This window comes from Sphaeramia orbicularis, chromosome 20 (assembly GCF_902148855.1).
Source record: "Sphaeramia orbicularis chromosome 20, fSphaOr1.1, whole genome shotgun sequence".
NCBI classification, from domain to species: domain Eukaryota; kingdom Metazoa; phylum Chordata; class Actinopteri; order Kurtiformes; family Apogonidae; genus Sphaeramia; species Sphaeramia orbicularis.
Window position 1 is genome coordinate 8,536,139 of NC_043976.1, and position 17,411 is coordinate 8,553,549.

The following is a 17,411-nucleotide window of genomic DNA, read 5'->3' on the forward strand; positions in this document are numbered from 1 at the left end:
TAGAAAATAAAATTTGTCACGTTTAAATAGCACAAAGAACCACCACATACAGTATATTGACAATAATCACCCTTCTGTTTGTATTATACATTTATTTTTTTATACAATATTTTACTCCCAGACTTTGCTACATCTCAGCAATTTCAATCTTTTGCAACACATAATATATTTTCTCAAATGAAGCACATAGTTTGGCGATACAGTTCATCGTATACAGGCACTAGCAATCAGATTTGTTTATATCTTTAAAAAATTTGCAGCAAGTGTAGTGTGGATCGGATGATGTACTTGACTGGAATGAAGGTAGTAATAAGTATTTCAGTCACAGGAGTGTAAGAACAACTCTCTGAGCTGCGACTTTATACTGACTATTGTAAGTTCACTGCAAAAATCAAAATCTTAACAAGTACATTTTTCTCATTTCTATTCAAAATATCTCATCACACTTAAAATAAGATTTTTTTTTGCTTAATTCAAGATTTTTTTTTGCTTAATTCAAACAAACAAAATCTGCCAATGGAACAAGTGAAATTGATCTTGGTACGAATTTCTCTTTCAATTTCTTGAAATAAGATTTTCAAGATCTATTGTCTAAAAATAAGTTCATATAACTCACTTACAAGTTACTCTTTAGGTGATTATGTCTAATTTTAAGTGTGATGAGATATTTTGACTAGAAATGAGAAAAATACATTTGGCAAGATTTTGATTTTTGCAGTGAACTTGCAATAGTCTGTATATAGTTGTTTGACAAAAACATGCATGTTTTTATGTGGTGTTTTCTTTTATAGTCATTTTAATTCCACAGTAAGCTGCGTACTATTGTTGTGTTCTGCTCCGCTCTGCCCAACATAAGTGGATTCCTTTACAGAAGTACAAACTAGCCATTGCAGAGAGCTTTTACCCCTATGCCAGAAAAATACTGGAGGGTGTCAGACCTCTATCACTGGCAAATAAAGTGTGGATCAGGCTACGAGAGACTATCACACATATATAAAGACACTGCCAGAGCATAAATGATAGTTTATGATGTTGTTAAAATTTAAGTTTGGGGTCTGTGGACACGATTTCCACTGTTGAATGATCTGATGTACACACTTTGGAAAATATATTTCTACTTTGTAACATAAGGCACAATGACAACAACTTGCACGACATGCATTCTGTACCTTATAGAGTATAAATGATGGGATAAACATTCTGTGAATATGTAGGCTTTTCTACCAGCACTAGCATCTTTGTTATAGTATTTATGTAATGACACTGACATCGAGTTAAAAAGGTAAGTGAGAAACACTTGCCAACATAAATGTGCCCTGGGTGACAATCATTCTGCAGATAAGCATGTACACTGTAGTAAATGTCTATTGAATGTACTCAGAGCAACACAAATACAACAGTAGAGTCAATCTGCATGGTTCAGTGCTTGATAATACAGTTGGGGCTTTAAGGGCAAACAGTGTTTCCATCCATCCCCACCTCCTCACTGGAGGGAAAAGAGAGTGGATTTGTACAGTTTTTTTTTTTTTCATTCACTTAATGTCAGAAGAGGCCTTGCTTTTGACTGTGAGGCTCAGTGCCTCAGAAGCACGGAAGGAAAGTGCACTCATCTTGGAACTGATACTGGGATGAGGCCCGGTCGCTTTATTGGGTGAGCATCGTAGCAGACGCAGCAAGTTTTTGCGAAAGTTTTTTCCCACATATCCGTACACAATAGGGTTAACGCAGCTGTTGAAGTAGGCAATGCATATAGTGAAGGGCATGGCGGTATCAACGATGTCTTCGATGCCACAGTTCTCCACTACTTTTAGCTGGATCAGCAACTGTATGAAGTGGAAAATCTGATGGGGCACCCAGCACAGGAAAAAGGCCAGGACAGCTGCAGCGAGCATGCGCAGTACCTCGTCATCCCTGGAACGGGAACTCTTCTGGATGTGTCTTGCCCTCAGCAGTGCCCGCACAATGAGGCAGTAGCAGGTGATGATGATGATGAAGGGCACCAGGAAACCCAGCAGGCTTTTCATCAGGCTGATAGCCAACAGGAGCTCCTGCAGACTGTAATTTACAGTAGAGGGGTGCAGAATGACACACATTGTGATGTTTGAGAAGTTGTGAACTTCTCTGGTCAGCACTATGGGCACACTGAGCAGAAAGGCAAACACCCAGATGAGCACACAGGTGATCCACGCATACATGACGGTGCGGAACCTGCGTGATCGCATGGGGTGAACAATGGCCAGATAACGGTCAATGCTGAGTGCAGTGAGAAAGAAGATGCTGGTGTAGAGGTTAAAAATGGCAAGCCCTGCACTGGTCTTGCACAGGAATTCTCCAAAAGGCCAGTGGTAGCCCGAGGCTGTGAATGTGGCCCACATGGGTAAAGTGATGAGGAAGGTGAGGTCAGAAACAGCAAGGTTCAGCACAAAAATATTGGCCACTGTCTTGAGCTTTATGTAGCAGTAGATGACGGCCACTACCATGCTGTTTCCGACGATACCGATGACAAAATTACAGCCGTACACGATGGGCACCACGGTGAAGACGAACTGATGACGTCCAGACAGGCCGCACGTCAGGTTCATCCCTTTTGTTTCTTCTGCAGTTATGTTCTGCATTTTGGCTTTTAGTGCCAGATCCTGGAACTTTTAAACAGGGGCCCCTGTCGGCGGGGTGCGTCTGTGGTGACTGATACAGGCCTTGGGCAGGGGCCTCAGTGAGTCCTATAAAAGAAACACAACAAAAATGTCACAGGCAATCTCAGGGAAGAGCTGTCATTACCACTGGCATGGCCCATAAACGCTAATCCACATGAGCACCCATGAAAGTGCTCACCCTACACCAGCTCATTAAAGACCTGCACATTAAAGCCATCCTGACGCTTTATGTTATTTCTGTAAAATAAGAAGCCATGAAAAACAGATGTTGTATGTTATTCAATATTCCAAAAATGCCCTTTGAAACATCATTATTCAGACAGTCTGCATTCTGCCGTCTCCTTTAAATCGTCTCTTGGCTAATGAATGGCAACAGTAAAACTGTACTGTGTTTATCAAATGGTCCGTCCATCTGGGTGGACTGTCGGCACCCGGAAGGAGAACATTTATGCTTTGTGTTATGACCTGTGTTAATGAAGACTGCATGGCAAAGTGCAAGCTTGGATAACAACGCTATTAACCACTGCAGTACTACAGAACAAGGAGGAGAGAAAGGGTTTAGGCTCCAGTCACTGTAAAAGACATGTCACGTTTCAAACCCTCGGTGAGTAGAGATACATTGTACCCAGCATGAGAACTTCTAATCAGCACACACCTAAACAAACAGGACAGCAGGGATTCTGCTCTGTGGAAACTTTGCTCTGTGAGAAAATCAAACCTGCGCGCTGCGGAAAATATGCCTCAGGCTAGTTTTTGCTTCATTTGTACGAGCAGAATGTGAAGTGGAATAAAAACCAAATTCTCCCTCTTTTTTAGACTCTTTATGTCTAATAGAATGGGATCATTAGTAGCACTGATGTAATAATATTAGCATAAGCTTCAAGTGTACTATTACTGAGACTACAATGAAGGTTTCTGTAAGTAATTATATGAAAAAAACAATATGGTTATGGTTATATTCAAACTAAGCGGTGAAGCAGAGGAAAAATCCCTACCAATATTTTACATACATTTTTAATACGAAGTTGCCTTTTTTATATTTTATGGAATACTGAATAAACAACCAGAAAAGAACAGGGGATTCTCTGATCAGCCCTCACCTCGGCTGGTGAGTTGCCACAAGATGGCATTGTAGTGTCAAAGTTTTAATCTATTTCCATTTTGTAGCAGGCCCACATATCAGATATCATGATGAAAAACCTGCTGAGAAGTTTTCTGCAAATCGTAAGTCCTGCCATATCATTTTAATAACATTAATACAACTGATTCTTGCAGAAATCCTTTTGCCATTGTGACTTTTATAGCTTCTGCGGACAACGGTCTGTCCACAAACCCTTCACTCTGCATTCCTACTGCCCTCTGGTAAGCATTAAGACTGCTTCTGCCCTTCCAGTCAAACTATTTTATCTCCAAGTGAAAGATCCCCTTATTTTCCACCAGGTTTCAGCTGATGAATTCTTTGAAAAACCCCTCTGAGCACTAAAGCAACAACCGTATCGGTTGCAGATGTGGGGATTGTTGAGTGTGGAAGATGTGTGGGTGCCAAGGGCAACAGAATAATGAAATATCTCTGTGACTTTCCTGCACAGACTCAGTGTAGAAGGCACAGTAAAGCACCAACACAGATGTCATTGCTTGGATTTGCTGTACATGTGTTTTCTTTTGTTAATGATTATAACAGCGGGTGCGGGTGGCTGTAAATTTGAAATGTACAGAAGACAGCGACAAAACACATATCATTTTCCTGGTTTAAGGATTTAAAACAGTTCAATAAAAATATCCCTTGGTGCTTAGAATATTTTTGATGACCACAAATGAAAAAAATATGGGAGAAAATTGACACCACTTGCCTTCTACCAGTAATAGAGGAGTTGACATTTAAACTGCCAGTATTTTTCCATGAGGGAAATGCACAAAGCGAGGGGCGACAAGAGGGGAGTGACCATAAACAACACTGATAGTTATTGCTGCCTATATATGTAAGTGAGGCCCATAATAAAGGTGAGGTGGCACAGGCAGAAGGTGACTCGGAAGCGGGTCTATTAGTGATGCTGTGTCCAGTGCGCTGTATCTCAGAGTGAGATGGCACATTACTGAATGACACCCATAAACCCTGGGTGACCACAGACAGGAAGGTAAACACTTATTTCACAAGGTCCACCAGCAAGCTGCATCCTCTTGGACAATAGCCTGCAGCGCTTTGCACTGTTTGCAAACACACCGTTTACAATGCTTACATTGAATGATAAAAATCTGAATAAAAGGGAAGTTTGGGCACTTTTTTGCTCCGCATTGTCGTGGTTGACTCCTGAAGGACACTGCAGCAACTGCACTCCAGTGACAATCCTATTTCGGGGTATTTGAATGCTTGGGATCATGGGAATTTCTTAAAAAAAAGTTAAAGTAAAGTTAAAATCACAGCCTTGGGAGAGAAGGCCGGGTTGTGGTTGTGGACACAAGTAAGATTCCCATCAACAGAAGTATCTGGGGTTGCCTTCAACGTGAGCACCACCATCTGGCTGCCACAGAGAGACACTTAAATATCTGGTTAATGATTTATACCATTATGAAGTGAGGGTTCATCTTACTGGATACACTCGACCTAAACCTCCCAACTCAGGATCAGACTCTCCTTTAGTGGTCCTGTCTTTGGTCGGGGGAACGTTCTGCAACAGCGGAGCGACTTCCTTTGTTGGAAAGTGAAATTGTACTTAATAAAATACAAACTTAATTCCCAACTATCCATCACTGACACACACCACTCCTGAACTGCACAGCCAGTCTATTCATCCTCTTTGTAGAGTAATACAGGTGTCTACTCCCTCCTTTAACTCACCCCCTCCTCTGTATCAAGTTACAGGTACTATTGGAGCCCAAGAAGAAATAAAGCAAGAACAAACTGAGGAAATGTTTTACATGAGAAGAACTGTGTTGTTGAGGAAATAAATAGATGCATCTTTTTAGATTCCGCAAACTAGAGACAGAATTCACATGTCTCTTGAAAAACATCCTTTTTTACAACATAAGCAGAGACAGACATAAGCGAGTGACTGTGTCTGTGGATTTAATGTGGAACTGACGTCCGGTTGAAGCAGACGAGCTAATGGAAGTATTGGCCTCAGAAACCATGTCTGCATTCTTTTTGTTTACAAATCAGATCGTTCATGTGACTTGAACAATTAAACAGGACACTGCTTCTGCTTCTCAAATCTGCTGCCATTTCCTGCACTGTATTTGGTGAAATATTCCATGTGGACTTAGACTATAATAACAACTCAGACTATAAATCCTGTTGACTCCACTTAGTTTCAATCGTCAGAATAGCTGGTGTAAAATATATTATACTGTATATCGTGAGATTGTGTTTAATATTTAACATTTTCAATCCACTGGACAAGCATCTGTGTCTAATGTAAAAAAAAAAATAAGCATCTGGAAAAGTGGCCTCTTACATAACTCTTTGCACACAGTTTGCACAGTTTCAGCCCCTTTTCTCCTCAGCATGTTGTATCTCCATCTACAACTTCATTACCCTAGATCTCCTCTCCATAACTTGTTCCCTCATCTACCCTATTTTCTCCACCATCTCCTCTTTTCCTGTTTGTCTTTGGGATTAAATTCTTCATAAGTGAGGATTTTCAAGGAGCACAGAGCTACTGTTTATCAGGAAATGGATGCTATCCTTGATAAGATCCTTGGCATTCATTCTCCTCTGGTATGGTTTGTCTACTGTCATTTTTCCCAACACTTCTCACACAGTAGATTCAGTTTTTAGGTTATGCACCTTCAGGTCTTTCACTTGAACAACTGAAACAAACAGCGGCAACAGGTGGCACCAAACAGACCAGCGAATACATCTAACATGATGATTTGTTCTATGATTTTCTGAATGTGAACAAAGAAAGATAAATATTGACAGAAACTGAAGCCTTTCTGGTGTCGGTGATGGAAAATTAAAAACACATAAAAGTAGTTGTAATGAATGTAAATGGGTTTATCCAGTAAACGAGGCTCTTAGCAGAAGACAGACTTGAAAAACAGAAAAACTAAAGTTGTTCAAACTGGTAAAAAGTAGTCTAAACATGTTGATATGGAGGTAATGTGAGCTCTTACCTGTGTTGCTGGACCAGGAGGCTGTTGATGCTTTCAGAGTCGGGTACACACACAGATAGAGAGACCACCACAGTATGCCACTGGCCGCTTCTGATTCAACTTAAGTGGTGGAGCGAGACGAGCAGGAATACCGTCTGACACACAAACACACTGACTCACACCACCCTCCTCCTCCTCCTCCTCTTCACTCTCCAACGCACACACATCACTGATGAATGAATTGTACCAGAGCCAGCCAGCTACACATTGTCCTAGCCCATTTCTCCCTGGCATTAACCCAATGGTCTCTGGACACACACAAACAAAAATACACTATAGTAGTACAATGGTACTCCTCCCTCTGCCTCTTCCTCCACATTTCAACATCTGCTGTTGTCGTTTTTTAATCATCAATTTCCACGTAAAAATGACTCATCCTAATGATAGACAGAACTGACTAGAACTTGAAAACTCTTAATGCTTACAGCAGCGGTTCCCAACCTTTTTTGGCTTGTGACCCCATTTTAACATGACAAATTTCTGGTGACCCCAAACATTCAAAACGGAGACTTTTTTTTTTTTTCTAAAATTAATTTGTTTTTGATCATGTAATAGATTGCTAGACTATGTTGCAAATAAATGTTAATTTTAGATGACATTTAGGCTATATAATGTAAATCTTTTTTAGTAAGTTTTAATTTTTTAATTTTTTTTTACAAATTATTAGAAATTTCAGACGACCCCATTTGAACTCCAGCAGACCCCACGTGGGGTCCCAACCCCAAGTTTGAAAAACACTGGCTTACAGTTTCTTAGTTTTATCTCATTACTATTTTATCTATTTCTTGTTGCTTGTTTTGTGTGTCCTTTATTAATTGTTGTACCCATATTTTAGCTGTTTATCCATTTTAATCTATATATTAAACACTACATTAAAAACAACAGTTTAATGTATAAGCACCTTTCAAAGATGCAAAGACAAGAATAACACAAGAAGGCATGAAAACATCCAAATAAATAATCATTAGACCAAGCCAAACTTACAGTTTTAGTTAATTATTTCATGTGTTCATAGTTTTGTTTCTTATTTGATACGCCTCCTTTCTCAGTTCTTTCGGCTGTTTTGTCATTTTAATCATGAACTGTGATTACTTACTTTATGTATTTTATGTAACCTTTCAAAACTACGCAGACAAGACATCAGAATCCATGAAAGTAGTCAAATACATAATCACTACAAAAGGCCAAACTTAAGAGTTTCAGTTCATTATCTTACCTGCTCTTTGTTTTCACTCTTATTTTACATATCTCCATCAATTAATTTACCCATCTTTCAGCTGTTTTGGGATTTTAATCATTACGTGACAGTGTTTTTGACTGCAGTTATAAACTTTATTGATCCACAAGGGAAATTACATGGTCACAATAGCTCAGTTCCACACAAAAACACTCTTGAAAAAACACTAGCAAAAATTATATAAAAAGGAAGAGATAAAAGGAATAAATAACATTAATAGAATACACTAATAAAGCCGGAAAAAACAAGATTTACATATGTACAAATCTACAAGAAATGGAAGTAAATATATACTATATACATACAGGTGTGAAAGCGACTAAGGTGCAGAAATGTGACTGTGTGAATGTGTTATCCATTATTGTTCTTGTCTTTTAGTAGTGAAAGGTGATCACAAATTCATCTACTGTTAAAAATCAACTGTTAAATTAAAATTAACGTGAAACATACACACGTATGGTTGCCAACGTCTTATGATTTGGATAATCTTTCTTTTAAGACTTGTTGCATTTCTATTCATGCACTTGCACGTGTCTCATCCCTGGACTGTCCCTGTCCTTTGTCCCACTCACAGCATGAAAGGAATGACGCTGGCTGTCATTGTGATTGGACCTGTCGACACATTCTATTAATAGTCGCCACAAAATTACCCTTGGGTTGGTTTTAGTTGTACGAGGGGCTACAACAGGGGGAGACTGGCAGGGTGGAGCGAAACAATTTCACTAGTTTCTAGGCTTTTTAAGAATATTTCCTGTTTTGAGAGTGATTCAGCTGCCATTCATGTGTCCAACTGTTCCTACAGAGGCAAACGTACAGCGGCAGAGTGTGAATGTGTGTGTGCGCTTGTGTGTCAGGGTTGGAAATGACAACTCCCCACGGTCAAGTTGGCTTTGTTGAGGATATTTAAGTGGAACTGAGGCACTTATTGAATAAAACTAGTAAAATTGCACTGTAAAAAATAATTTCCTTCATTTTACTGGCAGGGAAGGACAAAGATTCATTTTAAAGGTGCACATTTTAAGGCTGTGAGACCCAGCATTGAAATAATATGAAAGGATTTCTATTTTTAGTGGCTGCAAACATCCATCAGACGCAGCTTGGTGCTAAAGACATTTGTCTCTCACTATTTCTTTTCTTTCTCAAGGCTTTGACAGGTGTTGAGAAGTGGGTCGCCTCACCTCTCCGCTGCAGTCGGAGGCCGCTATTGCAACTGTCATAGAGATGGATAGTGATGGATGAGGCAGTGTGGCTGTCATTCCCTCAGTCTCAGTGTCAGCGGTGAAGAAAGCCATCACCTAGGTTAAAGACAAATAAGGAAAGAAGGCGAAAAACAAACACTTTGGGCTAAGTGGGGGTCTCGTTTGGTGGCTTTTGCTCACTCAGGTGTAACCTAGTTATTTGAGAGCGATCACATTCACCTGGTTTTCACGGCTGACAGCACTTCGAAGATAAAAATGGGTCAAAAGGCAATAGGTACACAAATCTTTAGCTGTAATTTGCAATACATACCTGGCACACACTAGAAGCTTCTTCAGTGTTTATACCTGTCATTTTTGGAGGAGGCCAGGTAGCAACAAAGAGAGAATCTCACTTTATATCTGATACACAGCAACAGAGCCATTTACACCTCCAGGGGAATATGAGCAGGCTCCATTATGTCTTCAATTACTCTGAATGATAAGGATCATCCATTAGGTGTTATCTTATTGCATATCCTGTCACAGTATTAAGCTTCTGTATCATCTGCACAATCTCAGTTTAGCTGTCATTTGCTGCAGTGTTGTGCAAGTTACCACTAAACTGTAATACATTACAAATAACTTGTTACTGTTATTTAAAAGTAATTCCTTACCTTGCATTATAAATGTCTCAGAATTGTAATGCGTTACATGTAGGGATGTAACAATTACCGGTATAATGATAAACCGCGGTAAAATTCCCAAAGGTTAGTATTACTGTTTAAATTCTAATTATCATGATAACCGTGTATGATTACAGCACTTTGAACACAAACTTGATATGAAAAATGATCCAACAATGACAATAAGGTGCCATCTTTAATGCACATTTGTATGTTTGGCATGACATTCACTGTTTCAGACTCATGTTCATTCAGGATCCACATTTAGACCAGTATGAGCTAAAGTGGATCAGAATCAGTCAAATTAGAACAGAATAAACTAGAAATAATGACAAATACAAATGTTTCTCACACCATTATACTAAAAATACACTAAAGTATACAAAAATATGTAAAAATACACTAAAAATATACTAAACTACACTAAAAATATGTAAAAATACACTAAAATATACAAAAAATATGGAAAAATACACTAAAAACATACTAAAGTATACAAAAGATGTGCAAAAATACACATAAATACATATTTTTAATGCACATTTGTATTTTTGATACTTACATGTTAATATTTGAACGTTTCTGCAACAGAAAGTACATTGTGCCTATTATTATTATTACCTCCGCCAAGGAGGTTATGTTTTTGCCAGGGTTTGTTTGTTTGTCTGTCTGTTTGTCTGTCCGTTAGTGTGCAACATAACTCAAAAAGTTATGGACAGATTTGGATGAAATTTTCAGGGTTTGTTGGAAATGGGATAAGGAAGAAATGATTAAATTTTGGTGGTGATCGGGGGTGGGGGGGCCCACGGGGGGGGGGCCACTGATCAGCCTTGGCGGAGGTCTGCGCTCTCCGAGTGCTTCTAGTTATTATTATTATTGTTATTTTTTATTTCAGTGTGTGTATAAGTACTTTTTGAACATTTTGACCACATTTCAACAATACTGCTATAATAATGATAACCATGATAATTTTGGTCACACTAACCGTGATATGAAATTTTCATATCATTGCATCCCTAGTTACATGAGTCTTCTATTGTTTTTGCTTAACATACAGACTCTTGTCATAAATTGTCATTGCCCCCCCCCCCCCCCCCCCCATACAAGAGATAGGAGAACCTTGGGACGCATAAATTTGTGCCCCGAAGTGCATGTGGACGGATAGCTCAGTAAGTAACAATATGGTCTATAATGTTTGAATCCCACCAGGAATGCTTGCATTTTTTTCAACGTTTTCCATTTTCAAACAGGTGGTGTGCAGATAAATCTGCAATTGATAAAGAATTCTAACTAGTCATAGAATCATTAGCTTACCTTGTCATTGCTGACCTCAGGGCTCATGCTAACTAGCTTTTGTAAAGCAGGGTTAGTGTTAGCAATGAGCATACGTCCACGTGGCCAGTGGACTGTCTTCTTCTGTCTTCACCCACTGGCTGAACACCAACCAGGAAATAGAACTTTCCTGACACATTTTTGATTCCTAAGGTCTCAGAGTCTTGCTGTTTTTCTTTTTTTTGTTTTTTTTTTCATTTGAGCAATTAAATTATGAGGTGGCTACTGACACAGTGCTGTGGCATGAAATATAATTTTGTCTATTACCACAGAGCCAATCAGCACCCTCATTATATAATGTGTAGACTGGTAATTTTCACATCCTGAAAAGCACTAAAGCAATGAGAGAGCAAATAGGTCAGACCTTTAAACAGTGGGGATTTAGCTCAGTAGGTAATGCTTCAGACTACAATGTGAAAGACTCAGGTTTGGTTCCTGGTCAAAGCAGCATTTTTTTTCTGCAGATTTTCAAATGGGGGGGCGGGGGGGTACAGCGCCAGTAGGTAAAATCCGACATTGATATAAATCAGCCACTGGGACAACGTTCAGAATGCAGAAATCGGAGCACAGCACTCAATGAACTGACACAGAACTGAGAAGTAAAACAGCACACTGCTGCATCTAACATGTAGCTCCGCCCACCTCCAGCCTCAATCTCACTGACTGAACAGAGCAAAGAACACCATAAAACAACATATAGAGTATTTAGAACAATAAATCCTATTTTATACTACATACTATCACTAATTTGTCATTTCTTCCATCAGTTGCCACAGTACTGTGGTTGCAAAATACGCAAAAGAATGCATGGAAGTATACGCCATATGTCACCACAGTACTGTGGCAACAAGAGGCAAATGAGTTCACATAAAAGTATCCATGACTGGCTCTAGAACAAATGCTAACATTTGATTGGCTCTGTGACAATAGACAAACCCATATTTCATGCCACAATACAGTGGCAGTAGCCATTGCCATTAAATTATGGGTGAATAGTGTGTTGTAACGCATGCGTTATTGAACGAGAACTGAGTAAAATATTCCTGAAAATTGATTAGTAATGCCTTACACTACGGCGTTACAGCAAAAAGTAATCCATTACTTTTGGAACACATTACTCCCAACACTGCACATGAGAAGTAACTGCAATCTATAACTGCAATCTATATCTGACTCACAGGAAGAGAAGAGAGAGTTTTGTATCTCACATCACATCTCCAACTGTATTTTCCACAAAACAAATAATTCTCAGCCGAGACAGGATGTTGTTGCAACACCCCGTGCCACAACACTGATTTCAACTTGTCACGTACAAGCAGAAACAGATGTTGATTTAAAAATGTTGAGCTGCAGAGACCAGATTATGAGGGAAATTAAATCTTGGAATGGGATTGGACATATTTAGACATCGAGGGATGATGTTTATTTAAGGTTGTGTTTGGCTTGTTCACAAAGTACGACTTCATGTCCTTGAAATGAACTCAATTATGTTAAAAAAAAAAACAACAAAACTCCAAGAAATGCGCATCCCAAGATTATTCAAGTTGTGCAACATTTATGAGCCTGTTGTAATCGTAGTAAAATGCCAAGATAAGGTAATTTATCATTTTTTGTGTAATGCATCACTGACAGGGGAACAAGGCCAGAAAGAGGACAAGGCTTCAGCTCTCATGTTCGTACCCTGGAGGTGTGATAGTGGGCGATGTTTTTGCTAACCAAATCACTCTAACAAGATTAGCTGTGTTAGCACTTAAGCTGTTGTAGAATGAATTGATGACTGAGGTAATTACTGGTAGCATGGATCACTGAGGAGAACGATGGACCTTTTAGGCCAGAACAGCACGGCCAGTAAAATGCCAAAGCGTCACTGAGCCACCTGCTGAAGAAAGACAATATTCTGTGAGGTTTTAAGACTGAGCTCTTACTGTAAAGTATGGACGAATATTGAATGACAGCGTATCTCTTACATGTCTGAAAACATATTTAGAAGCAAATATGATTTGAGTTTTTAACATTTTGGTGCTACGTGGCTTTCATCAAACCCCCTCATGAAATATGATGTAATTTTAACATATAAAGACCCAGTGTGACTTTTGTGGCAGTTCCCAGATGAATTTTTCTCACTTTTTAACCTTTCTTAACTCTTTCAGTGCCATGGGCCGATTAAACCGGCTTTACGAATACAACCTTTAAAGTGCCACGGGCCGATCAGATTGGCTTTGGAGAACACGCCATATTTGTGTACAAACAAACCATCCACCCCCATTTCTTTCTCACATTTCGATGACGTTCTTTCTGTGTCCCCCTTTTGAGACCAAGCAGACGGGAATTTGAGGTCACGCGACCAAATAATATTTTTATATCTTTTTAATGTTTCTTATTCTCTGGTGTTTCATCAGAGGGAGCCCTCCATGCCGGGGGGCGGCTGTGGACTCTGGGGGCTGTGGCGCCTTCTCTCACTGGGGTCCGCTCCTTTCTGGTGGGTGGGGGTCCCAGTTGGCCCTCTCCCACTAGTTGGGATGTGGGGCTGTGTTGCTGGTGCCGGGTCGGCGGCTGCCTCCTGGTGCGGATGGCTCCCTGAGACAGCGCCTCCTAAATTGATGTTTTACTTTTACTTGTACATTTTTGTTCTGGTCTACCCGTGCTCAGTCAGTCTTCTTAAGTATGTGTGAGCTTGTGGGTTTGCATGTATATGTGTGTGTGTGTGTGTGTGTGTGCGGGTGCGGGTGAGTGGGTGGGTGTGGGTGGGGGGCGGTACTGATTTTTAAACTGATATGTAAAGCACTTTGTGCTACAGTTTTTAATGTATGAAAAGTGCTATATAAATAAAGATTATTATTATTATTATTATAAATTATGCAAATTACGATCAATAATGAATCGGCTGCGTCCGGTGCGTTTTGAATCTAATCAGCAATCGGTCGGATGTTACCGAGCGGTTTCCTGCAGGATTCTTCAAATATTATAAAAACAACGCGAAATACTGAAAAATGGCCAAATTTTGTGGCACTTTTAAGGCTTATTAGCCCCTTAACTGTCTGGCACCGAAAGAGTTAAGTGATTTATCACCATTTATTGTAATATTATCCTCTGTATTTTGACAAATTTTCAATGAGAATCAAGTATTTTCTTATATTTAATTCACTGATCAGGTAGATGTTCATAAAAATGTAGATTAAAGTTGAGGGAAAAACTGACTTTTAATAAGGTATCAATAACTGAATTTAATCCAAGTGTCTCCATCTGCTGTCATTAATCTAACTCCATGGGTTTTACTGGTGAATCAATGCTGTAGAAGATGACAGTGTTTCCATGTTCACTACGGAGCCTCTCAACATCCAAATGGGTCATATCTGATGACCATGAAAAGATGACAAACTGCATTTTACGCCAATTATTTACATGGATTGATAGGATTAGTGGATCAGTTTGTATCAGTAGATGCTTTTGGTAGACACTAGATGTTTGGGTCTTTATGGGTTAACTTTAACACAGTGCCAAGTTGAATTGGAATCAGATTTTATTATATAACAGAAACTGCTTGTTCTTTCCTCACATGTCTCTTGTAATTAAATCCTTATTGCCTGAATTTGACATGAAAAAGTGCTATGTCTTAATAAAAACCATATTCCAAAGGGAAGCTTCTTGATGCATGCTATTTGTCAGAAGTCTCTTTAACATAGACTATACATCTTTTCTCGTAGTTTGCATTCTTCTTCATGGTTCCCATCTGAAATACATTTCGAGACACTGAATATCATAGCAGGAAAAGCACAGATGGAAATAATTAAAGTTTGTTCCAGCAATCAGTACAGTGGATATTAACAGTATTAGTTACACCTGTATTTGACAGGTCAGACTCTATGCAGTGAAAATGTGTATAGAGCTTCACCTTATAAGGTACTGTCAAGGTTTGTAATTTTACTTGTGGTATGGCTCTGGGGACGGTCTGTCAGTCTGTTACCAGTCCTCCACTTCAGTTTGGACAAAAACATCTCAGCAGCTAAAAGTAAGCAGGGTGAGTTGACACTTTAAATGTAATCATCATTCAACACATTTCAAAAACAGTTCAGGGCTATATATTGATTGTTGGGGTAAAACGGGGACAGTTGTAGCCAATTCCTACAATCATAAACATACTAAAACTATGAAACAAATTTTGTACATGCTCAGAGAAACTTTCCCTTCGGACCATTTTTAGATCTGGATTCTGGACTCTAAAATGGTGGCTAGTGTTTCCAACCTAAAGCTATATCCTGCTATTGTGCCCTACTGCTTTGTCTGTTGTTTGTTTGTCTTGAGAGTCTGGTTTCAACCGACTCTATATGTAAAGTGTCATGAGATAACTTTTGTTATGATTTGGTGCTATATAAATAAAATTTGATTGACTGATTGATTGTCAAAGCCCGTTGTAAACTCAGTTTTTACAGGTGCTATATAAATAAAGTTATTATTATAATCATTTCGGCATATGACAACAAAGGTTCTCTGGCCTCTGGAATTACTTGTTTTGTGGCCAAATGCACTTGCTAGTGTTTCATCCACTTTAAGATCTCCTCGCACTTTTTGCAAAAACTTTCTGGACTCTAAAGAACAAAAAAAAAAACATATAAAACCTCCCTGACATAAACAAGGCATAAAACTGGCTTTTTGTCTACTTTCACATGCATCAAATTTATCATTGTAGTAAGAGTTGCAGTACCACAGCTGACCACACGGGAACTGACAGCAAGGCTAACGCTAACTGTCAGCTAGCTCCACTATTAGCATCTATTTAGACTTCTCAAAGAAATATTGTGGTGGTTTGAAGGTCATTTTATCAGAAGTCCTCTATGTACTCTCCTGTTTAACCCTTGTTTTGTTGACTTATAAATAACAAGGGGAGCATATGTCACAGTAATTTACTATTATTATTAAGGCTAGCCTGGCATTATCATGTGTCGACTGCATTATCATAAAGCCTGCTACAGACTCTGCAAAAACAGAAATTTTTTCTTGCTCCCAGGGCTGTGAGAACAAAATGACGTCATTTTATTCTTACAACCCTAGTTTGGGAGTTCTCGCAGCTTGTTCTTGTATGTATGTAGCAGGCTTAAGTAAGCATTGGTAAAAAGCTAGCATATATGTTTAGCCTAGCATAATGTGTAATAGTTGTGCTTTTCTGGTGTGAATAATATCAGAGTAGAGCTACTAACTATATATAATAAGCTGCTAACTGTTAATTCCTAAACTGTCAAGGATCTCAGTGTTAATACTACATATGCTAGCTAATGCTGTTAACTCTGCCATTAAACTACTTCAAATTGTAAAATTTATTTATTTATTATTATTATTATTATTATTATTATTATTATTATTATTTAATTATTTATTTATCATAAAATTAAAAAAACCTGAGGCTGTTGGGAATGTATAATTCACCCATTCATCTGCCACCTGTGTCATGACCTGTCCTCTGGAACCGGTTTGCTTGGTGTTCTGTCTCCTGCTGTGACCAACTGACTCCATCTGACCTCTGCATTTATGGACAAAGCAGCGTTTTCTGTCACTGCTATGGTAGGTTGGATCTGTGACACATTTTCCACCAGTCTGCTAACAGGTTATAAATAAAGCCAATCCGGTGTTTGTGAGTGTGACATACATCACTTGCCTAGGTTGGAGTTTTGCTTGACTGATACTGTTGAGCATTTGCATTACTTGCAATGGTTGTATTTTTTGTTGTATGCTGCTTAAGTTGTTTAGAACTTGTTTTTAGCTTACCAGCTGACAGGCCGTAAGCTATTGTCGTCATGCGGCGTCCATCGTCATCTATCGTCCATAACAAAACTTTCAATCGTCTTCTTCTCCAAAACTACAATTCCGATTGACTTCAAACTTGGTATACAGCTTCTTTATGATGATGTCAACAAAAGTTAGTGAAATTGTTTGGATCTTGATCTGATTCTGGATTTGGTGCGACTTTGAAAAATTTCCCTGTTATAAGAGATAGGAAGTGGATCGATGCAATAACTCAGTAAATATAAATGATATCCAGTGTAAATTTCTACAGTCCAGCCCTGATGGGGAGATGACCAAAACATAATGTCCACATGCTGATCAGGATCTTCTTCCGGATCCGGGAACTTACAGAAAATTTAACATGGGCTCTTATGGGGAAAAAATTTCAATCGTCTTC

The 17,411-nt window shown here is 39.0% G+C and overlaps 1 protein-coding gene across 1 annotated transcript; it reads right to left on the minus strand.

The window, feature by feature from the left end:
* Window positions 1-1,487: 1,487 nt before the first annotated feature.
* Window positions 1,488-6,965, minus strand: agtr1b (angiotensin II receptor, type 1b). Its single transcript, XM_030123942.1, has 2 exons — window positions 6,768-6,965; window positions 1,488-2,720 (listed from the first exon to the last, which is right to left on the minus strand). Exon 2 carries the CDS (start codon window positions 2,613-2,615, stop codon window positions 1,533-1,535), a length of 1,083 nt encoding a protein of 360 aa, XP_029979802.1. The 5' UTR covers window positions 2,616-2,720; window positions 6,768-6,965; the 3' UTR covers window positions 1,488-1,532.
* Window positions 6,966-17,411: the final 10,446 nt, after the last annotated feature.

What these genes read in the sequence shown, in the direction of transcription:
- agtr1b (XM_030123942.1), bottom strand. Translation starts at nt 2,615, where the DNA reads ATGCAGAACATAACTGCAGAAGAAACAAAAGGGATGAACCTGACGTGC.